General features: G+C 43.0%; 1 protein-coding gene across 13 annotated transcripts in view; it reads left to right on the top strand.

The window, feature by feature from the left end:
• The window catches only part of nrxn1a (neurexin 1a), a 2,435,560-nt gene that overhangs the window by 357,645 nt on the left and 2,050,215 nt on the right, over positions 1-27,700 (top strand). For all 13 annotated transcript variants that reach the window (XM_085981317.1, XM_085981316.1, XM_085981310.1 and 10 more), the window contains one exon: positions 34-63. In XM_085981317.1, coding sequence (XP_085837443.1) covers positions 34-63 — 30 coding nt within the window. The remainder of the gene's footprint in view (positions 1-33; positions 64-27,700) is intronic.

Genomic DNA, 27,700 nt, shown 5'->3' with positions numbered 1-27,700 from the left:
GATTAACTAGTTAAGGTTTTCTTCATTCCCAAGGAGTTATCTCTAGCAACATCTACAGGACTGGTAAGTTGTCTGTTTAAGATTTGCTTCCTCGTGTTTGGAATTTCTTTAATTGTACAATATTGTTTCTCTGACAAGTAAATTGCATTTATTCATTTGCTTCTTACATTCAAGGCTGCCATCATGGTATCATTGCACTGCACATTTGGGACTGAAAGTAGCTGTTGATTTATTTAAAGCTGCAGCTTTCATACCTTCTAAATGTTCCAATGGGAGGGAGGGAGGGGGAAGGGCTCCTAGGGAACTTCAGTTTGGAAGAAAGTAAGCAAAATGTTGTTTGCAAATAATCCTGAAAATATGATTTGAGCCATTTTGATTTGAATGTTTAGTGATATTACTGGTTAATATTTTTTTCTTATTTAACAATGATTGTGAGAAATGTGGCAGTCTGAGCTTTAATCTCGCTTTGATGCATGCTTGCTGCAAGTTACATAAGCTTCTTTATATGGAATATATATCCTTTTAAATGCCCAGTGATGTGAATGGTGCTTCATAATAGAATTATACAGAATTGTATTGGGCTGTTGAGTGATGTGATATAGTACATAGAATAATTTCTATTCATTTCAAAATGCTATATCATAGAGAATAATTCATTAACATTTTGTATTGTACAACAGCAGAATGTTGGGTCTGCCGAAATAAGCTTAAAATAATTGGGACATTCTAATAGGGGATTTTTGTTAATCAAGGATATATTAAGAGCTGATCTGATTATTATTGTGCAAGTATCATCTCTACTATTTAGTTTTCCATGTTTTGTTCTAATCAAATTAGAAAAAAATTACAATATTTTCCAACTCTGCATATTTGTAAAATTTGAGTTGCATTAAATATGTTTAATTAAAATATAGCTGAATATGAGGGTTGAGGTGGTGAAGTGGGTTAACACACATCAGGGCTGATCATCTTCTCCCTTGTGGTGCTTAGTAGCCATGAGCGGGAAGTGCATTTCCACTGGGATCAGAGTTTAATGCCCGAATTTGCCTTTGGGCCTAATTAAAATAAAGGAGGCGCCTTAGGGGTGCAGTATTGGCTGCAGCCATGAGGAGGTCTGGGCACTTTCTGGGCCTTAAAGTCACCGGCACCATTAAAGAAACAGGCACAGTTAAAGCCTCATTGGAGAGGCAGAAGGTTTTTGATTTTTGCCGGGAATGAAGCAGGATTATTATTTGAACATTTTCTGTTGAATAATTGTCAGTTTTAAATTAATATGTGCGTTTATGTATCCCGTGAATGAGCTTGTGTTGCTATTTCATCCCAGCAGCACCCCAAGCAGAGTTTGGGCTCCCCTGCAGTTTGACCAGGGAGCTGGTAAGAGGGTGGTGCCAAGCATTAGGTGAAGAAACTGGGAAAACAAGTGTATGTGTGAAGAATAATGGTAGAGGAATAGAGGGAGAGTGCCAGTTTGACTGAGGCTTTCCTTTTATTCTGGCGAGCAAGGAGCAGGTGTGTATGAGCAGGGAGATGGGTTAGTTGCTCAGGTGGGGGCTAGATGAATGACTTAGCAGCTGTCAAAGGGACTTGTGGTTGTTTTATGTCATCTGCCTCCAAATACGCTATATTGAAAATGTAATGTGCCACAATACTGAATGCTAAGTGTACATTACTAAGTGTAAAAAAACTAACTGCGTTCTGCAACAAGTATTCAAGCAGCAAAACCAATTTTTTCTATCAAAAAAAATCAAAAATGAAGATGTATCTTGACAATGCCAGTCTGTTCCTTAAGTTGGGTAGCACCTGAACAGCAGCTCTGGAACCAGTTGTGGCAGGGGTTTGATGGGGCAGTTTGCCCCCGATCTGCACCAGGTGCCATTAGAGGAAATCTGGTTGCAAAGCCCTCTGAAATTCAATTGTTTGAAATTTACATTTCTGCACCCTCTTCAAGCTGAGTCATGTGCAGACACCAGGGAGTCGATTTTAATTCCATGGGTTACGGGTGGGTGAAAGGACAAGTGCAAAATGCAGTCACGAGCCTGGATTTCAGACATGGGGCCGTTTACGTGGGGCGGAGGGGTGGCTGTGACTTTCCTTGTGCCCGGAGGAGCACACCTGCATTCCCTTGTCGGGAAGGCCATGGCAGATTCTCAGCTTCGGCCCCAGTTAAAATATAATCAAGGTCCCATTGATGCAATGGAACCTTGATTTGCATAAATAAATGGGGCTTCCGCCTGCGTCTAGTGAGCACCTCAGTCACCTAACTGCAGTGAGCAGTTAAAATGGTGACCAGCAGGATTCCAGCGGGAACAGGGTGGTAATGCTGAACGCTCCATTCTTTAAGGCCCCCCTCCAACCATGTCCTCAACATACAGATGGAGTTAAAACTCTTCCTTCCCCCACCCTAGAAAAGCCATAGAGGAAGTTCAAGTGTAGTGTTATTCAGGTGCGGAATGAAAGCTAACGATTGACATCCAATTATCCATTGCATTGCACCCATTTTTTGGGCACCGTTTGGGAATGAGGCAGAGGAAAATTAGATCTATTGAGGATAATTTTCACTTTTATTCCCTGGGCAGTTACCTGTTGGAGCAGATCACCTGGGTGTTGTAGCACCAATCTGATTTTGAAATCAATGGAATGAAAATCAGGCGGGTTATATGAAGTGCGGGGGATCCTCCTCACCACGTCACTCCCCATGTCTCTTTACGTCTACAGTATGAGTTCAGATCCAATTTGGGTTGATGGTATGAAGGTATTCTCTCTCTGCAATCAATTTGAAATAAGCTGTCTCAACTCAGCTACTTGTGGCCATAAATTGATGCCATGTTAGCAATCTCACTCTGAGATGCCATAAAAATGATGAGGAAAGTGGAACAGTTCTCACTGGTAATTGAAAGTAGGATTGTGCCCTTTTCAGGCTACGTCTAAGGCACATTCCTGAGGCAGAGTAGAGAGCGCGTTGCACTGTGTCTGAACTTACTGACCCTAAACTGCATTGGTGGTTGTCCTTATCTCCCACTGTAACTTCAGCAGAACCACCGGAGAAATTATGTTAACAGTTGAAAATGCATCTCCCTACCCTCCGCCAGCCTGTGGAAATTCAGGACTGCAAATATCTAATTTCAGAGTGCTCAGCACTGACCTGAAGAGGTCAGAGTGCTCAGCACTGACACAAAGAGGTCAACATTCTTATTTTCTCTAAAAATAGAAGAAAAAAGATGGTTTCCCCCCCAAAATTAACTGACCTCTAATAAACTAAGGTAAGTGGATATCAAATATGTCATTGTATGAATTCAATTCCATTAGCAGCAGCAAAGAATTAGCAGCAATACACCTGGAACAAGATCCGTTAATGCTGTTGGTAAACTACTAAAATGTTCAAAACCTTAACAATCCAGATGTAGATAATGCACTTGTTGGGAAAATGCCTGAATACAAATGGGAGAAAAATCAACTTTGTGCTGAGATCTTTTGAAAGCACAGGACTGTTTGGAGTGATTGTAGGGAAAGGATTGCACCCTAATTGCACAAGAAGTGTGACAATATGGCGCAGATGAGATGAGTGATGTCACCACCAGAAGGAACGCTTGCCATTAGGTCTGGCTTAAGAGCACAAAGGTAAGCAATGCATGTTACTGTATAGTGGGAGCACAGGGCATAAATGGATGTGAAACAAAAAGAATGCTGCGTTGACACAGAAGAATGAAATAAGTGATAAAGAGCAAGGTTATGCAAATCGCATTATAAATGCTACAATAGGAAAGAGAATATTCTGCAGGGGGGAAGGTCCATAGGCCAAACAACCACATCACAACCACAATGGCCCGGATTTTGGGGATAACGGCGAACGAACGGCACTACACTTAAACTTTTCCACAGACTTTCTGTGGGCTTTCGACTTGCAGTTATTCGACTACCGGTGATCTGAGACCTGAGTGAACAGGGCAAGCAACGGTGTGTCTCCTTAACTAATCAGATTGAAGAATCCTTACTGAGACACACAATATTTAATTCAATGTCAATCACATACAGAAAGCAAACTAGAGAGGGAAAGAAAGATGGGATTAATTGAGAGATAAAAGCAACAGAAAGAAAAAGTAAAATAAAACATTTTTTTTAAATCTCCAGCAATAATAAAAATCTGAATAAATGAGACCCCACTCTTTTAAAAGTAAATTTTCAGTGCCAGAAAAGGTAGTTTGGCAGGAATTAAGACTTACCATAGCATTAAAAATTCACTTAGACTCGAGTGGACCAGCCCTACCTTTTTCTGGTATGTTTAGTAGGTATCTAATGGGTAAGTACTGCAAAATCACACCCCATCATGTATTTGAATGCCAAGTCTCTGACTTAGGATTGAGATGAGGAGAAAGTTCTTCACTCAGAGGGTTGTGAATCTTGGAATTATCTACCCCAGAGGGTGGTGGATGCTCAGTCATTGAGTATGTTCAAGGCTGAGATCAAATGTTTTTGGACTCTAAGGGAATCAAGGGATATGGGGATCAGGTGAGAAAGTGGAGTTGAGGTCAAAGATCAGCCATGATCTTATTGAACCGCGGAGCAAGCTCGAAGGGCCATATGGCTTATTCCTGCTCATATTTCTTATTTTCTTAAAAGATACTGTTAAAGTGAACCTTCTGGAGGAGCAGGGCAACTTGGACGACAACTTCCTGATTTCCGTGTTTTACTGCGCATGTCAGAAGTTGCTGTCCGATTTACTCCTTAATAACAGGAAGTGCTGATAGCTTCACCGTTATTTCTATTGCAAAATTCGGGCTCTTGTGTTTAAAGGTCAAACTAGCACCTAACAAAAGGGTATAGTGTACAACAGGTGTTGAAACTCCAGTCATTAAAGAACTGATTCCATATGATGGTGAAATAATTGATTTGATCATGTGATATTTTACAAAGCATTGAAACTGTGCAGATTAGAGGAGAGGCCACAGATAGTGGTAGGTACCATACTAACAATATGCACAGTATATTATGTCAACACGTCATGCACATTGATTAAATATAAGTGCATGCAGTGATACAACAGTGTGCAAATGGAGAACTGCACTTACTTACTCATAATTTATAATCTCTTCACAGAACAAGGAAACCCAATGGACCACCAGCTGCAGCAGCCAAATGCTTAACCACCATCCCCACTTGAAGCAGGCATTAGCACAGATACACACACTATGGGAGAAATAAAGAGTTATGTTGAAGAAAAATAAATAACAGGGCAAGACAGCAAGCACTGGTAAGGAAGGAATAGCAGTGGGTGGAGACTATTAAGCATCAATTGGTTTGGAGCAGAGATCCAGCATGTTTAGTGGACCCAATGAATTTTATGGTGATACAAACCCAAGTGGGCCTGCTTCCTAATAGAGGCAGCAGCAGCACAAATTGAGAAGTAATTTTCTTTATAATACACTATAATAGAAAGTGGTGAGAGTTGTATAGGAGCAAAACACTCGGATCTCTCCCACACGAGTGATGTCATGGACCAATAGTTGTCCGCACTACAGTCTGTCATTTTGTAGATAGCAACACCATTTGCTCTGCAGTGGAGAACTCATTTTACGCCAGCCTTAGGTTATCCTTGCTGCTGTGAAGGCTTGGTGGATAGCACTTCAAAGTGCTTCCAATTGCTTGGAGATTGGCTACAGGAAACCATGATGAAGGATTCTGAAACCTCGAATTCCCTCTAATCTCAGTTCACAAAGATCAGTGGGTATCATGGGCAGATGCCAGGTGGCACTCATCTCAGTAGCAGTTTTGTGCCATCACATAGCCCAGCAAAAGTGGCAGCAGATCCCACCTCTGAAGGTAGTGAACTCACTGTGACTGCAGCAACAAACACCACTAACATTAATGCCGGTCCACCAGTTGAAGTGAGGAACATTCACAACCAACACACAACTAGAAAATACAGCAGGAAAACATATTAAGCATGTGCACCTCCAGCACTACATAATTTAATAAAACAGAAAGGAGAAAAAAAAGCTGCAAAAGTTCCATCAGCATTTGCAAAGAAAAAGACAGGTTAGTGTTCTGATGAAGGGTCTGCACCCAAAACCTCTCTCTCTTAGGCAGTCCCTCGGAACCGAGGTTTGTAGTGTATGTACCCGTCTACCTTTAAGAGAACTATTGTATGTAACCGTCCACCTTTAAGAGAACTACTTTAGGTGTTGCACTACTTTGTTGGCTTCTGTATACTGTAATACCGACGGTGACCACACCGGTATATAAGTGCTGTGTCAGGAAGTATTGGGCAGATTCGCCCTGACCTTCGAATAGTAAAGTCCTGTTTTAAGTTACTCTTGGAGTCATAGAATCATAGAGTTTTACAGCACAGAAAGAGGCCCTTCGGCCCATCGTGTCTGCGCCGCCCATCCATCCCTGTCCAGTCTAATCCCATTTTCCAGCATTTGGTCCATAGCCTTGTATGCAATGGCATTTCAAGTGCTCATCCAAATGCTTCTTGAATGTTGTGAGGGTTCCTGCCTCTACCACCCTTTCAGGCATTGAATTCCACATTCCAACCACCCTCTGGGTGAAAAAGTTCCTCCTCAAATCCCCTCTAAATCTCCTGCCCCTTACCCTGAATCTATGCCCCCTTGTTGTTGACCCCCCCACTAAGGGGAAAAGTTCCTCTTTATCTACCCTATCTATGCCCCTCATCATTTTGTACACCTCAATCAGGTCCCCCCTCAGCCTTCTCTGCTCCAAGGAAAACAACCCCAGCCTGTCCAGCCTCTCTTCATAGCTGAGGCGCTCCATCCCAGGTAACATCCTGGTGAATCTTCTCTGCACCCTCTCCAAAGCAATCACATCCTTCCTATAGTGAGGCGACCAGAACTGCACACAGTACTCCAGCTGTGGCCTGGAGTCTGTGTATTAATTAACTAAACAACCCACAGACTTTACAGTGGCGACGAGTCCGATCGTACCCTGCGGCAACAATAATTCTGAAGCAGTTAACGAGCGTCGAGAAGAGGCAACCGCCCTCGTCATTCTGCTGGGAGAAAACTCGAGTCTGCAGAGCTGGAAAGGAGGAAGAATTCAGAGACAAAGACTTTCATCAGCAACAGGCACCGACTGTCCCTTCTGCCACGGTGAGGAGTGAGCCGATCAGCACGAGAAGCAAGGCGGCCACGGTGACTGTGAGTAAGGGAAAAGTAAAAAGAATAACCGGAGGATAAGGGCGGTGCACTCGACCACGGTCGAGGGGGAAAGGAGCCGGACAGAAGTCGGGCCCAGAGGCGCTGAGACTGGGGCAGCGTGGAGCAAGGAAGCCGCGGTACAGACAGGCTGGGGACGCAACGGCGTCGTGAGACAGCTAGACCACGACCGGCGAAAAAGGCCGGGCAGCGACTGAAGCCACGAAGCGCTGCGACCACGAGCGTAGGCGCGGGAAGATATAAAAACTCAGCCGCAGCCGGGGAGGGAAGCACCGGACTGCGAGAGGGCTGGGAGGCGCGATTGGGAGCCGAGCGAGCGGGAGAGACAGAGCCCGAGCAAGGGGAACTGAGCGAGAGCCAGCCCAGCGGCTGAAACTGTTCGCCGTCAACGGGGTGTACCCAGCGCCGGTTGCCCTGCCGAGAAAAGGGAAAGCACTGAAGCCGACGCGCAGGCTGTGAACCTGAAAGCCAGCGGCCGTCGCCCGTGGGGAAAGTGTACCCGTCCCGCCAGGGGAAGAAACGCGGGAAGCCGCCATTAGGCGGAGAAGAAGACAGAAGCGGGGAACCGCCATCTTGGGGAAAAAAAAAAAAAAAATTTAAAGAAATAATTCGTGGTGTTATCAGGAAGAGAGGAAGATGCCTAAGCGTGGTAACATCAACGATTTTAATTCCGAGGTAGAAGACTGGGCCATGTATGTGGAACGCATTGAGATCTATTGTGAGGCCAATAAAATAGAAGAAGATGACAAAGCTATAACCTTGCTAAACTCGATGGGCGCGAAGACATACGAGCTCTTGAAGCATCTACTAGCACCAGCTAAACCGGCGGATCAGACTTTCGATGATATTGTGACTGTTCTGAAGGATCACTTGAACCCCACACCATTGATGTTGGCGGAACGATTCAAATTCTATGCGAGAACGCAAAGGAAAGACGAAAGCAACGCAGAATACTTGGTCGAACTGCGTAGACTAGCGAAACGCTGCCAGTTTGGAGGGAATCTGACAGAGGCGTTGCGAGACAAATTCGTGTGCGGAATGTTGAAGGAAGAAACACAAAAACGACTGCTCGAAGAGAACGATCTTACACTTGAGAAGGCTGTCCTTATTGCTGCATCGAACGAAGCCGCAGCGAAAGGAACGGCGGAAATGCAGCTAAAGGCAGCGGCACTCAGGGTGCAGCAAATTACTTCGGGTACAACGAAATGCTATCGTTGTGGGAAGACAACACACGACCAGAACCAATGCTGGTTTAAAAACCAGGAATGTAGGAAATGTGGCAAGCTCGGTCACATAGCTAAGGTATGCCGGTCAGGGAAGAAGACCAACAATAATGAGTCACCACAAAAGAGGTACAGGAAGGTACATGAGGTGACTAGGAAGAGTCCGGAAGAACAGAATTCAGACTCACACTCCAACTGCAAGGAACTGGATAGTCTGAGAATTCACAATGTGAGTAATGAAGCTGACCGACAAGCTATCTGGATCACACTACAGATTGCAAAAGCCCAAGTGAAAATGGAAGTGGACACCGGATCGGCGTTGACGGTCATGAATAAGCATGATTATAAAAAGTTATTCAAGCATATTCCCCTACGGGATACGGAACTAGTATTGAAGACATACACGGGGCACAAAGTATACCCCATCGGAAAGATAGAAGTCAAGGTGAGATACAAGGACAAAGAGCACCAAAGGATGGACCTGTATGTGTTGCCTGAGGGAGGTCCACCACTTCTGGGACGGGAGTGGATCAGGAAAATAAAGATAGACTGGCATTCACTAAACACCATGATGGTAGATTCCGGAAAGGAAGATGTCAAACCTGAACGGTTGTCCAGAATATTAGACGAAGCTAAAGAGGTATTCCAGCAAGGACTGGGAACACTGCGAGGAATTAAAGCAAAGGTTAAGATTGCAGAATATGCAAGCCCAAAATTTTTCAAAGCCAGTTTGGTACCTTACGCGATACGACCTGCTGTGGAGGCAGAACTGGAAGAACTTGAACGATCAGGGGTACTGTCAAAAGTGGACTGGAGTGAGTGGGCCACGCCCATTGTTCCCGTCATGAAGTCTTCACCAAGTAACAAGCCAGGGGGACCGGGGAAGGTCCGCATCTGCGGAGACTTCAAGATCACAGTGAATCCGGTGCTTCACACGGTACAATACCCGCTTCCGCGGATTGAAGATATCTTTGCTTCGTTGGCTGGAGGGAAACACTTCACCAAGATAGACCTGGCACAGGCATACTTACAAATGGAAGTCGAGGAAGAGTCGCGTCAGTACCTCACCATCAACACACACAGAGGCTTGTATCGTTATAATAGACTGGTTTTTGGGGTAGCTTCGGCTCCAGCAATTTGGCAGAGGGCCATGGAGCAGGTATTACAAGGAATTCCAAGCATGCAGTGTTACTTAGACGATATCCTGATTACAGGAGAAGACGAGGAAGAACACCTCACAAATTTGAAACTGGTGCTCACTAGGTTGAAGGAATATGGCCTTCGAGTTAATCGCAAGAAATGTGAGTTCTTCCAAAAACGGATCTCGTACTACGGTCATGTCATTGACCGAGAGGGGCTGCACAAGTCACCTGACAAGATAGAAGCTGTCGTGAAGGCCCCCGCTCCGGAAAACGTATCACAGTTAAGATCATTCTTGGGGTTGATTAATTATTATCACAAGTTTCTGCCGAATCTATCCACGGTGCTGCATCCGCTGAATGCTCTGTTGCGGAAAGAAGTACCATGGAAGTGGAGTGAGGAATGTAAAAAGGCCTTTCGCAGAAGCGAGGCGTTGATTACCTCTGAAGAAGTGTTGGCTCATTTCAACCCAACGTTACCTCTTCGTCTAGCTTGTGATGCTTCCCCCTATGGAATTGGAGCAGTACTTTCACACAAGTTACCAAATGGCTCGGAAAGGCCAGTGGCATTCGCGTCCCGATCATTGACCTCCGCGGAGCGAAATTATGCTCAAATAGATAGGGAGGCCCTCAGCCTTGTGTGGGGCGTAAAGAAATTCAATCATTACCTGCAGGGCAAGAAGTTCACATTACTGACAGACCACCAGCCGTTGGTGTCCATATTCAACCCTAACAAGGCCGTTTCCACCATGACAGCGCAAAGGTTACAGAGGTGGTCCGTGTTACTTGGGGCACACCAATATGACATCGAATACAAAAGGTCCAAACAGCATGGAAATGCTGATGGGTTATCGCGCTTGCCATTGCCGATAGTAGAAGAAGCGACTACAGTGGACCCGGTAGAGATGTTCCACTCATCCATAGTGGAATGTCTACCAGTAACAAATTCGATGATCGAAAACGAAACAAGAAATGACCCGACTCTCTCACGAGTCTATGATTTAACAGTGGAGGGATGGCCAGCACAGGGCGAACCAATGCTGCCAGCATTTTCGCAGAGAAAAGAACAGCTGTCAGTGTGTCGAGGAACCCTGATGTGTGGATCTAGAGTGGTGATTCCACCCAAACTTCAACAGAAGGTGTTAAAGGAGCTGCACGAGGGACATCTGGGTGGAGTAAAAATGAAGAACCTAGCAAGAGCGTTTGTGTGGTGGCCAGGCATTGATGGGGACATCGAAGAAATCACTAAGAGCTGTCTAGGATGCCAGAAGGTCCAAAACGCGCCACCACAGGCTCCTCTGCATCCATGGGAGTGGCCCTCATCTCCTTGGCAAAGGGTACACATCGACTTTGCTGGTCCATTTATGGACTCAATGTTTCTAATAGCGGTGGATGCACACTCCAAGTGGCCAGAGGTAATAAAGATGTCCACCACCACCACGGAAAAAACCATCACAGTGTTAAGGACCATGTTTGCTAGGAATGGGCTGCCGGAACAGATCTGTTCTGATAATGGACCGCAATTTGTGTCCAAAGAATTCAAGAAATTCTTAAAGAGCAATGGGGTTAAGCACTACACGTCAGCCCCATACCATCCCGCCTCCAATGGATTGGCTGAAAGGTTTGTCCAGACCTTCAAGAAGGCCATAAAGGCCATGGGTAATGAAGCCATTAACTTACAACATAAGGTGGATAGCTTCTTGTTGGCGTACAGGAATGCAACACATGCGGTCACAAATCAAACTCCCGCCATGATGTTTTTTAATAGACGACTAAGATGCCGGCTGGATTTGCTTAAGCCAAACATCAGAAGGGACGTAGAGAACCGGCAATTCCAGGGCATGAATGAAAGGCCAACTAGATCTTTTCAGATAGGTCAACAAGTTTTGGCCCGGGACTACCGTACCGAGAAATGGCAGCCTGGAACGATCGGAAAAAGGCGAGGGCCGTTGATGTATACGGTGGACATTGGGGACAGTATAATAAGGTGCCATGTTGACCAGATCATAGGGTCAGCCACAAATGGCCAATCTGCTCCACCACCTTACACGGTTAATGTTGAGACAGAGATACCCAGAACACCTACCTCCGATCTGGTAATACTGGAATCAGATGAACCTGACACTGTCCTTCAAGCCGAATCGACCTTGCCAGAAGCACCTACTACCCCGCCGGAAGTTACGACACCACCGAGGCGTTATCCGGACAGAGTCCGGAAACCTCCAGAGAGACTGAATCTGTGAACTGTCTTGCATAAAGTTGTATATATGTTATAATGTATGTTTAATGAGGAATCAGTATGTTGTAAGCTAAAAAGGGAGGTTTGTAGTGTATGTACCCGTCTACCTTTAAGAGAACTATTGTATGTAACCGTCCACCTTTAAGAGAACTACTTTAGGTGTTGCACTACTTTGTTGGCTTCTGTATACTGTAATACCGACGGTGACCACACCGGTATATAAGTGCTGTGTCAGGAAGTATTGGGCAGATTCGCCCTGACCTTCGAATAGTAAAGTCCTGTTTTAAGTTACTCTTGGAGTCTGTGTATTAATTAACTAAACAACCCACAGACTTTACAAGGTTGACTTGCTTCCACATTAAAAATGAGTTCTCAGGTGACTGATGAGTCCAGTGCGGGACCTACAGTCTCTGTCACAGGTGGGCCAGCTAAGTATTTTCAAGCTTTTTTATTTTGTTTTTAATAAAAATGAATTGGCATTTAATATATCTTGCAGTCTGTCATTCACGTGAAGAAAATAAAAATTTTCAAAGTCAAACAAACAAAGTGTCTGACTCCTGAGATGTCTCCATAAGTTCCTGGCAAGTCACTCTGGCTTATCAGTACTACACACACTCTCACAATTATGATACTTTGCTAAACTCAGTAAGTTCATGTCTGACCCAGAATAAAATGCACACTTTTCAATTTGATTGTTCAACAGTCAAATACTGTAGGTGATTATTATTAACCACCTTTAGATGTTAAATTGATGGTTTTCTCTTTTTTCAATATATTTTTCATTCCTTTTGTTGAGTGGTAGGTATTCCCAGTGGTGCATCTAACACAGATAACACTTCCCTTTGACAATCCACTCCTCTTTGCTCAACAGCTTTTTTTTGCGAAGATAAACGAGCTTGGGAATGTTAGACTAAGTGCCCAAAATGGCAAAGCGTTCCACACCCCCAACATTGGCATCAATAATGACAAAAAAAATACACAAAAGAAGCCTTTCTGTAACAACAGTTCGATGGTGTTAATGACATTTGTTTAGCTGGGCACTTAATATCATTGTAATAGCTGAATTTGGGAATAAGTACAATAGGTTTTGTTTGTACTATGAGCAATACAAGCAGAGATATGCGCAGATGGTACACAGTAGGGAACTTTGGTCAGGAAAAACTGCTATTTATAAAGATAATGTGGTGCATGTTTACAGTTGTGAGGAACACATTCTGAAAAGAATGCAATGCTAAGAAATTAAGCTGCTTATTTTATTCAAAATCTTCAGCTACATTCATGATAGTTTTCAAAAGTGATGCTTCCCACACCAATCTGTGATGAAATGAGTACAGGACAGTCCTTATGTAAATTCAAACAAGTTTTTCAGCATAGGAGTAGATTTTCCCCTCAGGCTTAATAATGTCTGTTTTTGTTTCCTGACATTTTTCATTAAGTAGATTCATTCACTTATATCTGTTTGATTTTCTTAAATCTCTGTTCCACTTATGCATAACCATTTTTCCTGTAGTGTAATATATGTTTCTGGAAGACACCAGTGAAGCAAATTTATTTAGTACATTTGTTTTTGTAACAATGTCACTGCTGTTGTGTTTTTTGTTATCCTGAGATGCAGAGATAAATCTTTTCCGCTGTCAGAGTGAAATGAAACAAACTGGTGTTCATTTCAAAGCAGATATTAACGATAATATCTGATTGAAAGTCGTGCTTTAAATGGAAGTACCAGCTAAAGCAGAACTGCAGTGGAATACAGATACACATTATTAGATGGTCTTTCTGCCCTTGGCATTTACAGGATGACAGCTGTCACAGCTTTCATATGTGATTTTCAGGGAATGCTATTAGTATTTTCCCTTTTCTTCTTGGAACAAGCCTGAGGTATCGTAATGTAATAATGAGTTTTTTTTCATCCTAGAAAAAAAATGAAGATTTATAATGTACCAAAATGATTGTGCTTTGTTTGCTAAGTGTTTCAAATTTAGTTTAAAAGGCCAGTACTGTTTATTGTCAGAAACCGCACTAATGTGGGCATTTTCCTCTATGTCATTTTAATGAGCCTTGACAAATGGTCCTGAAGGAACAGGTAAAATTTCTTCCTAACCCACTGTGGCCGGTGATAATCAGGTTGTTTCTAGGCAACCTGATCCCGTGGTTAGCTGTTTCATAGTGCGTGCAAAGCTGGCATGTCTTGCTGCATCCTTTGAAATTATCTGAATGCAGTTGACTGTACAATGGGTAAAATCCTTCTGACTGTCAGCTTCAAAAGTGAGAGCTGGGATCCTTTCATTAAATGAGAAATACACATGATTGGCTATAATAGACCTTCATTTTTTGTAGGACTGTTAATAAATGATTTTGTGAGCTATATAGTATTGAAATTTGTAACACAGACTGGTGATGCTTGGCAGAATGATGTAACATATGGCAGAACAGTTGTATTTTATAGCAGGTGGCATGTTTTTTTGTTGGACGAAAGGATGCTGCCACACAAGACCCAATTGTATTGTGAGGTGGTTATGATGACTATAAAATAATTAAGACAGTAGGTGCATGCACAGCTGTTTTTAGAGTTTCAGAAAGAAGACTAATACCCTTTGTAATATTTCAGTGAAGTAAAGCTATACCTAGATCAAAAATAGCACCTTGCACTATGAAAAAATCCATACAAAATTATTATTTTTTAAACTTTATTCCAAGAATGATGTGGATGAAAACAAGGTCTTTTTTCTGTATAGTTCTACTTGATATGATCTTCTACTAAAACTGCTGGAACATTAGAAACCAGATGAAAGGCAATTTCTGGTTCTGGAAAACCTCTCTTTTATTGGTATATAAAAAATGGGGATCATTTTGCCGTTCTGAAAAGATATACAAATATTGGTTAAAAAGATATTAGGAACTATACAGGGAGTTGGAGGACATTTTCTTCTTATGCTAAGAAATTAATAATGCAATTCTTTGTAAAAATGTTATGGCTTTGCCTGATTTATCTCGCGTTTATTTTTAGAAACTTGACTTCGTTAGTAGAAAAAAGTAGACATTAAGCCGTTTACTACATAGTATAGTACTGTTGCTTTAAAACCACAAACAGGCTGCTTAACTGGTGTAAATGTTGAGCGCTTTGTTAATCCAGCTAGATAGTGTGCAAAACCTGAAGTGTTCACAAAAAGAAAAAAAGGTTGACAACCTTCATTTACTGACCAGGCGATGAAGATCTCCGTAGATAGCGTCTTGGTGACACAGGAGATAATTTTTGTCTTCACTGCTTGGGCGGTAAACCAATGAGTCAGATTCCCCTGCCTGTTATAGAAACTGCCCTATTTTCATTTTTATCACACTGAAGTCTAAATTCATTAATTTCCATGACTAACAAATGGCCCATCCTGCTTTCATATTGGAGGTGAAGACTACAATACAGAGTTACGTTTAGTGTTTGTTTTAGAGCAATTTTAAAATCAATGCAGTTTTATTTACTATGTTTAGTTAACATTCTGTTAATTTCATGTGTTATTTTAAACATATGTACAATTGAAAGTGTCAACATATTTGAAGGAAAATTTATATTTGACCAATAATCACCTTTCAGAACTATGCGTAGCTTAAGTGGTTATTTATCAATATTCATAAACCATGTCATTTTTCATTTAACCAAATTAACTAAAATTCAGTAGTCAAATTAAAGTATGCATAATTAACTTTGGGAGTCAGTAAGGGTTTCAAGTGGGCGAACAAATTAAACTTTTAAACTTCTCATAAGATGTCTAAAGTATATGGCATGCTAGCCATGAAGATAAAATGTTCTTGTATGTTTACATTCTGTTATTAGCATCAGATGCCCTCACCCCATCCAATGTGCTCCCTCCTCGCCTGGAGATGCCAACACATTTTGGTTCACAGCCCTAAACGTTCTCCAGCATTTTGTTTCTAAGAATACTCACATTGGGAAATGAATGAATGAATGAATGAATTTCCATGAAATGACAGGAGAGCAAAATCAGTACTCATGACAATGGAGTAATTTTAACCTAACCTGCCCAGCAGAAAGGGGGCCGGTTCAGGTCGGACGCCCATTGTACAGCCTGCCCAATTTTATGTTCCATTGAAGTTAGTGGAGCATAATATCAGGCGGGGTGAAAAACGGTCATCTGACCCGAACCCTCCCTGTTCCCACCAGCAGTGTTAGGTTAAAATTAAGGCTAGGTTAAAATTAAGGCTAGGTTAAAATTAAGGCTAGGTTAAAATTAAGGTTAGGTTAAAATTAAGGCTAGGTTAAAATTAAGGCTAGGTTAAAATTAAGACTAGGTTTCAGTTAAGGAGAAAAAGGCACATTGGAGGATTTACAATCGTCTTTGAGAAAAGAATCCAGCTGACATTCTCTGCCAGAATATCCACCAGGAGAACATAGATATTGATCATGGCAGGCAAACCTTCAAAGTAATAGTGTTGGTTCATCAACAAAAAGAGTTTTTCAAAAAAAAAATTGTTTTCATCTAAAGTAATTTTTAATTATGATTGTGCAAGTCTGTAACCAGTATCCCATCAGCACCTTCTGGAGCATACTGTTGAAACTCCTTGTCCTCTGTTTATATTGCATATATATTCACTAATTGACCATTCATATTTGAAAACTTCTTAATTGTCAGATTCTGTAAAATGCAGCACACGGCAACGGTTTTGCATGCCTTTACTAGCTAATATAAGACACCACCAATCATCTAGACACCCGATTTCTGGTTCAGAATTCCAAAGGTACACTTGACGATTGTAAATTTCACTCCATTGTATCCTGTGGATTTTGGATTATTACTGAAGTTCTGTTTTATCAGACAATATCCTTGCATGCCACCCTTGCACACAGATATTTGAATTACACTAATCCAAGGAATGTTCCAGTAATTATATTTTGTCCACCAGACACCATCTATCTTTAATGGAGAAGGCATGCCACCTTCTCAGGGCAGCTAGAGATGCACAGTAAATGTGACCTTTCTAACATCACACATCCTAAAGACAAATATTTTTAAACAAATGTAGACCGCAGGATTTTCAGAGGGTATTCAATCCATATTATGATGTGGGTGTAAGTAAGCACACCATGCTGCTTTGATGCTTGTTTTTATTGGAGAAATAAATGAACCATGACTAATGAAGCATGAAGGCCTCAATCATTTCCAGAATACAGTTGAGCATGGTCCCCTGAGTAATGGCAGTATAATTTGTGACAAGGGCTTAAAAAGTCCCTGTGGCAAAATATCAAAAGATCAATTGTATTATACCTCTTCAGGCCCTGTGCCTGGCAAATATCATATCCCATAATACCCGGCATACCCCTTCAGGTACTTATTCAACACGCTCCTGAATTTGCTGATACAATCATTCCCCACTGCCTACCATGGAAGTGCATTCCATGAATTCACCACCCTCTATATCCAGTAGTTAAATCTAACCTGTCTTTTCCCTGTCCCTCGTGAGTTTGAGGTTATTTCCCTTTATTGTAGAATCTATGACTACGTTAAAACTTTTATTTGCCTGCAATTTCCACGGGTTTCTTCCTATCTCCTGCAATAATTCCCTCCGTTTACACTATTTCTCCGGGGTTTCCTCTTAGGAAATTCAAACCCTGGGGTATTCAAGATCCTGTACCCTTTAGGATTTTGAATACCCCGATAAGATCTTCCTAAGTGCTTTTTTTTTAATCTAGTGGTAACATTCCTAGTTTCTGCATCCTCTCCTGATAACTCAGATGTCTAATTTCAGCTATTGGTTTAGTTACCATTCTTCAATGTCTGGATGTCTTTTTCATAACATAGTGACTAAAAATAAATGCAGTACTCAAGTGCTTGGTGCAAACTCATTCACTTCCTGAGAATTGTGCTCTATTCTTCTGACTATTTAGCTCAAGATCCTATTTGCTCTCTGCTAGTCACACATTGTGCTGATGGCTTCAGCAATCAGTCTACCTGCACCTCAAAGTATTTCTCCTATGACATGTCCAATAGAATAACACTGTTTAGCTTATATTGCCACTGGTTCTTATCCTTTCCCAATCTTCTGATTTCATTGGTTGTTCTGGTATAGCAGTACAGACTTGTATTTATTTTATTCCAACAATTGTGCTCCAGTGGTGGGCTGAGTGACACACCTTCATAGGTGAAGCAGATCCCTTGCTAAACACTGAAGGGTAGTGATTACTCAGTGAGTTAATGGAAGATAAATAATATAATTTTGATAGGAAAAATTGACGGGTCACTTTTCTTTTTACAGTGCTTGCACATAATCTGGATGTGCCACATCAGAAAAGCAGTGGCTTTTGTTTCTTTGAATTTCAAGGTTAAACTGGGGAGTAATGGGTAATGAAGCTTTTTTTCTACCTTTTGAACCAATTGCCAACACCAACCACTCCCAGGTGAGACTAGTTATAGTGTAGGTTAAATATGGCGTTACATTTATTATACCCTACATCTACAATGTGCTGTAACCTCAGTGTCAGAAAGAGCACGCTCTGTATTACCAATATGGCATTTCTACTTCTGATACCAGCTTACCCAAAAGCCTATGAAGCTGCCTTTACAGTGCACAGGGCCCAAATGATGCAACTGGTTCCCAAATCGTGGGTTTCATGCCGCCAGTTGCAAGCTGAATGTAAAACTGCCAGGACTAGCTGCCGGGAAGACCCATTTTTATCAGGTCTCTTTTGGGCTTCCAATCTTAAAAAATCCTCACAATTTTACATTTAGCTTGCATGAGACCTGTCCTTTCAGAAGAGACTGCACTAGAGTGCAGTATAAATGCAGATTTGTAGACCTTCACATAGCATTATCCAATACTTTCTAGAGTTAGTTCTAATAAGATTTTCAGATCATGTTGTGCCAGCTGAATGCAATGTAATGACAGCATACACAATTCTCAGTGAGGAATTTTTAACAATATGCCAATACATAACTTGCAGTACAACTTACCAGTTACAAACCTTATGGTGCCACATGTACTTTCTTCCAATGAAAATGGCAGTCCATGCATACATGAGTAGTCAGGACTCTAACGAGTGATGGTATGTATAACCAGTGTAAAGTTTCTTCCTACCTTGATAATTCCACTTTTTAGATTCAGTGGCAACATGTAATATTACATCAGTCCATAAGTAGAAAGAGTACAAGAGTAAGACTACCATTTAGTGCCAATTAATTGGAACTTTAATGCTGTGGACGCATAAGAAAAAAATGCAGGGCCTTTCTAGGTTGAGACTGTCCATATTCATTCTAGTTAAGACCATTACAGTCATCAATGAGTGAAGAATTTCATTCCATCATTCAGTGCTGGATTCAAACAAAGATCTCGAAGGATAAGTAGTAACATTATAAAACATTGTACTGCCTAGTTCTTCTACTTCTTGCGTTTTCAATTCACATTGTATTTCCATGTGCCGCTAATTGATGGCAGCAGGAAGGTGTTATCCAGCTGCCTCAAAAGACTTTGTTTTACCTTGAGTAAATCACCAGAATTTGTAATAGTCTAGCTGCGAGTCCCTGGAACACCCACTGATTATAGTTTTGATTCCATTTCATATATTCAGCACGTTCATTGAAAATTGTACAGTCTTATCACACATGAAAAGATGATGAATAATGAGTGAAGAAAAATGCCCATCTTACCAGTTTTCTTCTTCTTAGGCAGTTCCTCGGAACCGAGGATGACTTGCTTCCACATTAAAAATGAGTTCTCAGGTGACTGATGAGTCCAGTGCAGGACCTACAGTCTCTGTCACAGGTGGGGCAGACGGTGGTTGAAGGGGCGGGTGGGTGGGGTGCTTGGGTTGAAGGTAGCTAGACCTCATTTTTGGCCTTTTTATTTAATGTTTTAATACAAGTCTTTGTCTAACATACTCATGCAAAAAAGGCACTGAACACTTCGATATTCTAAATGACATGCACTCTGAATAGTGATGAGCATGTACAGCTTTACAAAAATGTGATAAACTAGAGGGCATTTAGGTTGGGCAGAGCAAAGAGGTTGTGCAGGTTGGGACCTGTGTATGCAGGAAAAAAATAGGAAGAAGATAGAAATCTAAAAATAAAATAAAAATGTTATGTTCTTGTGGAGATCTGATTGGCCCTTGGTCAGTTATTTGCATGGACAAATGGGATTTCATTGCTCCATGCTAACCATGCAACACCACAAAACAGTAATATTACAGACACAAGATTTTTAATAGATTGGGTTCACAGTATAACTTCCTCCATGCCCCACATCTTATTTTAGCAGAGGGTTTCGACAAGAAACCTTTCCCTAAGCCTTGGCTAATGATTCTCCCTTCAATCTGTCTTCCCTCCATTTGAAAAGTAAATAGCCTGCACTTGTTACCTTTGCATGATTGCATGGCTGAGATTGGGAACTTATCATGCTGTGCATAATGGGAATGGAAATAAACCTATCTACCAAGGCTCATTGTGAGCATGAAGTGCTGAATTACAATACTATCATTAGTATAATAACCTGTTTCTTCAAGAATGTGCAAATGTACACACGCACGCAGACACACACACACACAAATGACTCGAAGTGAAATTGCTGGACTCACTCAATAATTGTGCAATTTCATAATCACCTATTACAGTTTTTAAATCAGAAATTAAAAATTTCATTGTAGACAGAATTTTAAACATTCACTCCCTTCACCACTGGCGTACGGTGGCTGCAGTGTGTACCATCTACAAGATGCACTGCAGCAACTCGCCATGGCTTCTTCGGCAGCACCTCCCAAACCCGTGTCCTCTTCCACCTAGGAGGACAAGGGCAGCAGGTGCATGGGAACACCATCACCTCCAAGTCACACACCATCCTGACTTGGAAGTATATCACCCTTCCTTCATCGTCGCTGGGTCAAAATCCTGGAACTCCCTACGTAACAGTGGGGGTACCTTCACCACATGGACTGCAGCGGTTCAAGAAAGCGGCTCACCACCACCTTCTCAAGGGCAACTAGGGATGGGCAATAAATGCTGGCCTTGCCAGCGATGCCCAGATCCCAGAAGTGAATTTTTAAAAATGTATTTGCATAACTGGTTATTTAGCAGAAGCATTTCTAATAGTTGTATAAAAATCTCAATGCAGAAAATTGTAAAAATATGTTCTTTAGAGATACAGAAGAAATGATTGTGACTGCATTATTATTGGGTAATTTGTCATTTAATTCTGGCAAATCCATTTTACATCTGCTTAAATTATGGAGCTGATACGCAATACACAGTTTAAACTGAGATCAAATTATGGCACACGTGTTCTTGAGTAAAAGGAGCTAACATACTCAAGTGACAGGATTAGAAAAGAGTATCTGGATGAATTTGACTTCTTGATAGTGATTTCGATCCAACCTAAATATAAATTTAGTTAAATTATTTGAATCTAACCTGAATCTTTAAAATAATTCGTTAGAAATTGGGAAGAGCCTTCCTTGATTGCAGGAATTTGACACTATAAATATGCACTCCCAGGGAATCAAATTCCATGGACATTTCAACTCTATTAAGACAAGAGGGTCAATTTTCAGATCAATACTGCCTAGTTTTCAGGCATTGAGAGGGCATTACTGATTAGAAAATTGGACAGAGATCTGTTACACCAGATCTTTGCCAATTTGTCTTCGCATCCGATTTTGTAATTGTGATCTTAATGGTTCCAGGAAGTGTCTGCCAGTTTGTAGCTGGATGAATGCAAATGAGGCCTAAATAATGTGACATCGTGCACATGATTTTCAATCATTTCCACCTGATTAGGGCTATTTCCATTACTTACCCACATAAACTGGCTATCGGGATTGCTAGGCACTAGTGCGTACAGAAGTAAGTTCAAATAGCCCCGCAAGAAGACTACAAAATTGCAAGGCCATTTCTCAACTGTTTTAATTTAAAAAAAATGTTTTGTTCCTGTTGTCACCTAAAGGTTGATTTTAAGTGAGCCCGCCCAGCAGGAGCGGTGTGGTTGGAGGTTCACGACGCGCTCTGTCCCCCACCATTTTAACTTGCTTGACTGTAGGTATGGGGAGGCCAGAGGAATGAGGCCTAATTTCAATGGCAAAGTCGTGTCCCAATGTCACAGTGCCAGGTAGGAATGGTCCGAGGTGGCAGTGCGTGCCAATGCCATAAGTTTCATCCTTTAGACCTGGAAGCAGTGCAGGAAAAAGATCAATGCCCTGATCCCGACTGCTAAGGTAAGATTTCCAGTCACAGTTTTTTGTGAATGTCAGCACAGCTCTGCACTGCTTTACTGTAATAACAGTACTGAAAAGTTTCATCTCCTATGCTTCACAGTCCTCTCATGCAATTATAGCAACACTCTTCAGTGACTCTCCTCCTGCTTACAAACTCTGTCACTGCTCTCACTATTAATGCCCTCTGTTGCAGACACCTGATGCGCCTCTTCTTCCTAGCACCAGACAAACTTTTCTACCCTCACACACAGATGGTCACAACTCTTCAGCATCCCACTCACTAACACATTCCCTTTATCTCTTGCAGGACAAACTTGCACACAATGCCAGGGAAAGGACCTGCACAGAAGGAGAGACTCAATCATTTCAAGTCCTCACATCCACAGAAGAGGCAGCCATCAATAACCTGGGCAGAGGGAGAGTCAGAACAGTTTCAGATGGTAAGGCAGAAGGAAACGTGGCACAGCGTGCCGAGCCCTGCATTTTTTTTCTCATCACTTAATTATCCTCTTCACTTATTCTGCATCACATCCTGGTGCTGCATTGAGCTCCCACTATTTTGCAACAATATACCATTGCCACTAGCTACTAACTATTTTCTCTTTTCCCTCTTTCCAGGTCCCGGATCCATTGGCAGTACAGTAGTAGGAGGAAAGTCCAACTGAAGGTGTATCATTACTCACTCTTACCTTTGCAAGCAGCAGCTCAGAAATTGGCACCCCATGATCTTTAGATAGTGACTTAGAGGGCCCAGCACTGGGTGATGCACCAAGCACAAATGTGTAGGAGCAAAGGGCAGGAGGAGAGGACGGTGCAGGAAACAACTCACCGGAAGGAAAGCTCGCACCCTCCCCCTGCTGTAGAGGTCAGAGATAATGGGCAGGATTTTCATTGGGCCGTGGAGTCGGGATTGGAGGCGTGCGGGGGGGGGGGGGGGGGGGGGTTAAAATCCCAAAATCAGGGGTCCCAACCCCATCCCGCACCCAAACCCACCTCCATGCCAGTTTCAAAGGAGGCGGGTACCCGTCCCGCACTGGGACCCGCCTACCTGAAGCGGGAAGGGATTAGTGCCAATTAACTGCCTGTTAACAGGTAGTTAACAGGTAGTTTTTAGCCTAATCCCTATTTTTAATGTTGAAGTGTGGGATTCCCGATGGCTCCAAACTACGCCAAGTTAGAGAAGGCGGGCCGTCGGGTTGAAGGACTTGGAGGGGTCGAGATGTCAGTGTTCAAGTGAGTGATGTGTGCATGAGTGCAAAGGTAAGCGTGTTTGGTGTGTCTAAAGTGATTAAATAAGTTTTACATACATTTTCTTACCTTTTCAGCCTCCCTTCCTTTAGGTCTCAGGAGTCTCTCATCTCACCGGCACAGAAAGCAGAATGGCTGTGAACTGTCAAAAGTGACAGCCTGCAGCTTTCTGTGCAGGAGAGATTTCTAACTGAGTCTGTGGAGAAGGTTCATGTTAGAAGTAAGACTGTCAGTGTTTGACAGCTTCAAACAGCTGTGAAACGCTGATATTTCATCTGTGAAAACCTCTTGACAGATGAAATTTCAGTCTGTGATGTCACCTGTTGCCGAGTGGCCCTTAATTGGCCTGGTGAGCCCGCTGGGTGAGCTCAACAAGGTCAATCAAGTTAAAATCGCGTGGATTGGCCGCATCTCGATGAAGGCGGGACTACAACCCCGAAAGTTGTAGTCCCGCCTCCAACCCGACTCCTGAATGAAAATCCTGCCCACTGATTTTCAGGGCCCAGACTACTAAAGACAAATTGTAGCTGTGTACCAGGAATTGTCAGGTGCACTGGAGTTCCTGTCGGACAATGTATAGGAGTCCACTTCCAACTTGTGTGCAGCACTCAGGCATGGCTACAGGTGACCTTTGAGTGTATGGTCACCTCTATGCAGAATGCATTTGGGCTCTTTATCCAGAGGTTTGTGGGACCAGTGGTAGCATCTCTCAACAGTGCACATGAGGCCATGCAGGCTCTGGGCGCCAATACTTCCTCTAGCTTACTAAACTTGAAGGAAAGCATGGTTAAGGGCTTTCAAGATATCACTGCAGAGTTTATTTGGTGAGTATTTGTTGACCAAGCAATGTGATTTGTCTGAAGGATCTATGCTGCTGATTGGGTTGAGTGAAATGCTAAGGATGGTGGTAGGACTGGGAGGGACTGTTGGTGCAGGAGAATAGGAATTAGTTAGCTGAAGTGCTCCTTGATGAGCTGCTGTTTAAGTGCTCTTGCAGCTGGCAGGATAGGTGGGCCTAGCCCTTCCTTGTCATCTTGTTATTCATGTTCTTCCACCTCGAAGTCTTCCTCTGCGTGTGGCTTGATGGGTTGGCCCCTCTGGATAGCAACGTTGCAGAGCGTGCAGCAGAAAATGATGATGCAGGAGACTTTATGGGGGCTGTACTGCAGTATACCTCCAGCCCTGTCTGGAAGATCTGCTCTATTGGGGCTTGGGTGGAGGCATGACATTGATTATGCCCCATCTCTGCATCTGTGCTCAGGTTCCTGAGAGGCGTCATGAGCCAGGTCTGCAGGGGTGACCTTCATCTCCCAGTAGTAATGGTCTGGGTGAAAGAGAGGGGGAATTGAGTACTGGCACAGGATGAAGGCATCATAACAGCTGCCAGGAAACCTGACACACAGCTACATGATGGGTTGCATGTCATCTCACACTAGCTGGATGTTTAGAATCTCTTCCTATTCATGTATGCTCCAGGCTCCTCTACTGGAGCACACAAGGCTAAGTATGTGCTGCTGATGGTACCCTGCATCGGCGAGAAGGGTAGCCTGCAATTCTTGCAATGCCTAGAGCCCTCTCTGTATTCCTGCTTCGTAGCCTCTATGCGGAAGGAGATTAATTAATTGGAGGTGGCAAAGAGCACATCCATCAGCTGCCTAATACAGGCACACACAGCTGATGTTGCAGATCTCACCTGCTGCAGCCTGAAATGAACCTGAAGCATAAAAATTCAGGGCTGCAGTAACTTTCAGAGCCACAGGCAAGGAGGTTCGTGACCTTGTGCTGGGCTGCAGTTGCTCCTGCAACAGGTGACATAACCTAAATAACAACAGAAATTGCTGGAAAAACTCAGCAGGCCAGGCAACATCCGTGGAGAGAAATTAAGAGTCGACGTTTCGGGTGAACCCTTTTTCAAAACTGGAAAGGAAATAATAGATCGAAGGCAGGGCTGCGATAGAACAAAGGAGAAGTGAAGAGACATTAAGAGGTATTCAAAACCAGACGAGATGGTAATAGGACTAGTGGAGACAAAAGACGGCTCAGATTAGGTGTGAAGTGTACTGGCAGGATGAGTGACAGCTGCCATGTGGGAGAGAGAGAAAAAAAAGGAATGGGGGGCGGGGGGAGGGAAGACCCAAAACAAAGGGGTGGGGAAAAAAATATAAGTCAAAATGTAATAGGGGCCGAGGTTATGATCTGAAATTGTTGAACTCGATATTGAGTCTGGAAGGCTACAAAGTGCCTAATCGGAAGATGAGGTGCTGTTCCTCGAGTTTACGTTGAGTTTCCGTGGAACAATGCAAGAGGCCAAGGACGGTGAGGTCCGAGTGGGAATGGAGCGGTGAATTAAAATGACAGGCGGCCGGAAGCTCGGGGTCACCCTTACGGACTGAACGGAGGTGTTCCGCAAAACGGTCACCCAATCTGCGTTTGGTCTCCCCAATGTAGAGGAGACCCCATCGTGAGCAGCGAATACAGTATACTAGATTGCAAGAAGTACAAGTAAATCGCTGTTTCACCTGGAAGGGGTGTTTGGGGCCCTGGACAGTGGGAAGGGGGGAGGTATAGGGGCAGGTGTTACATCTCCTGCGCTTGCACGGGAAGGTGCCAGGCGAAGGGGAAGGTCTGTTGGGGTTGATAGAGGAGTGGACTAGGGTGTCTCAGAGGGAGCGGTCCCTACAGAATGCTGAAAGGGGAGGGGAGGGGAAGATGCAAAGGGAAGGTGACATAACCTGGTTAGCGGCCTCAGTAAAGTGGAGCCTCCTCACTGAACAGTTCTTGTCCTCTGCACTCTAGTGGGGAAAGCATCCTGTGAGGTTCTCTCTTTCTGCCTCTTCTATCTGTAGCTACAGGTCCCTGGAGCCTGGCCTGCTCCTCCTCCCAGCTACAATGGCATTTCAAGCAGAACACCCATTGAATCCAAACAGAAGTTTACCAGAAATTCTGGTCAGCAATCCTCTGTAGACTCAGCCTCATAAATTTCTGAAACAATTACTGGTCAGTTACAGCAGCCATAACTCCCAAAATAGCAAAGGCAACATACAAGCATTTAAGATAAACTAACTAGTGATTTACCTGAGAGCAGGTGATGATCCCATTAAATTTCGGTAGAAATGGCACCTTCTCAGCTGTTTCTCTTCATGATTTTTGTGACTGTTTTAGAATTGCCAAATAGGATGCCAGAATTATTTTAAATGATATTTGGGCCCTTAAACAAGTGCAAGACCCTAATTTGCATGCTTAAGTAGGTGCGCACTGAAGGACTAAAAGAAGGCCCGACACAAAATGGCGATGGGTGAATTTTCAGTGCCAAACAGGCAAGAATGATTGCAATCCAATGATTGGAGTAATAGAGTTTATTTTTTGAAGGTAAAATGGGAATGAAAACCCCGCCCCCATGGAGAGTAATAGACATCAAAGAGGAGGTGCTGAAATTTCTTATTTTAACTTAAGGAAACAGCAGGGCTGATTTAATCTCCCTCCACCTGGGGGATACTAGGCAAAACCAGAGTTAAAATCATTGTGGTGAATTTACCACCTCACATCCTGTCGTCCACCATAGTCCCTTCTGAGTATTCGTGGGCAGCTGAGGTGCTTACCTTAATTTTTGGGAGCCTTGTGAATTCTTTCAATTTGAAATCCTATGACATAGGACCCTGATGGCATTTTAACAGCCTCTGGGTGAAGATCCTCCATGGACACTCTACTCAGTGTACCCAAGTGGAACAGCAGAAGAGGTATGTGCTAAAACTATTTTAGTGGGAGCTGGAGGAGAAGGAATATTGCTTTGGTCTCCAAGAATAATGTTGGCTGTTGCTGCCCCCAGGCTCCCTCATTCCCCTGCGATGGCAACTCCAGCTACATTTAGTTTCCTGTCCACACCTACCTATTTCCTATTGGGGATAGCCTCTGGACCACTTGACATTGCACCGACCCAGAGCAAGAGAGCTGCATCAGGACGCCTGTTTGGGTCATAAAACTCATTGCATATATGTTAATGAGACCCGGCAATCAGAATGTGCCAGGATTCCCATCGCAGCTTGTGGGCGGGCAACCCACCCATTCCACTGGCTGCTCACAAGTTAAAATCCACTTCGTGCTCTTGTCTACTTTTTTGCTAAAATTAAAAAAAAAGCAATTTCAGCCCCGGGGGAGCGTAACGGTACAGACTGTCCCATCCAGACCTTGCTACGATCAATGAATGATGCAAGTGGACCTTGTCTGAATAAAATTAGATCCCTTGCTTTATGTGTTCTGTTGTTTCATGGAAAAAAATTAACCAAAGAAATGCATCAGACCTATTGCACCTTTCAACGTCCTCATGAACCCTAAATAGCAGTCCACTCCTTCAATGCTGGACTACCACAGTCCGTGGGATAGAGGACTCATAGGGTTGTTCTTTCATGGGATCCCCAAACCTTACGAGCCAAATCTGATTTCCACTCATAATGCGAATTACAGTTTTAAGTACA

The sequence above is a fragment of the Somniosus microcephalus genome, chromosome 3 (assembly GCF_052327205.1).
Source record: "Somniosus microcephalus isolate GS21.2 chromosome 3, FLI_Smic_1.0, whole genome shotgun sequence".
NCBI lineage: Eukaryota > Metazoa > Chordata > Chondrichthyes > Squaliformes > Somniosidae > Somniosus > Somniosus microcephalus.
This window is presented reverse-complemented; position numbering and strand designations above follow the sequence as displayed.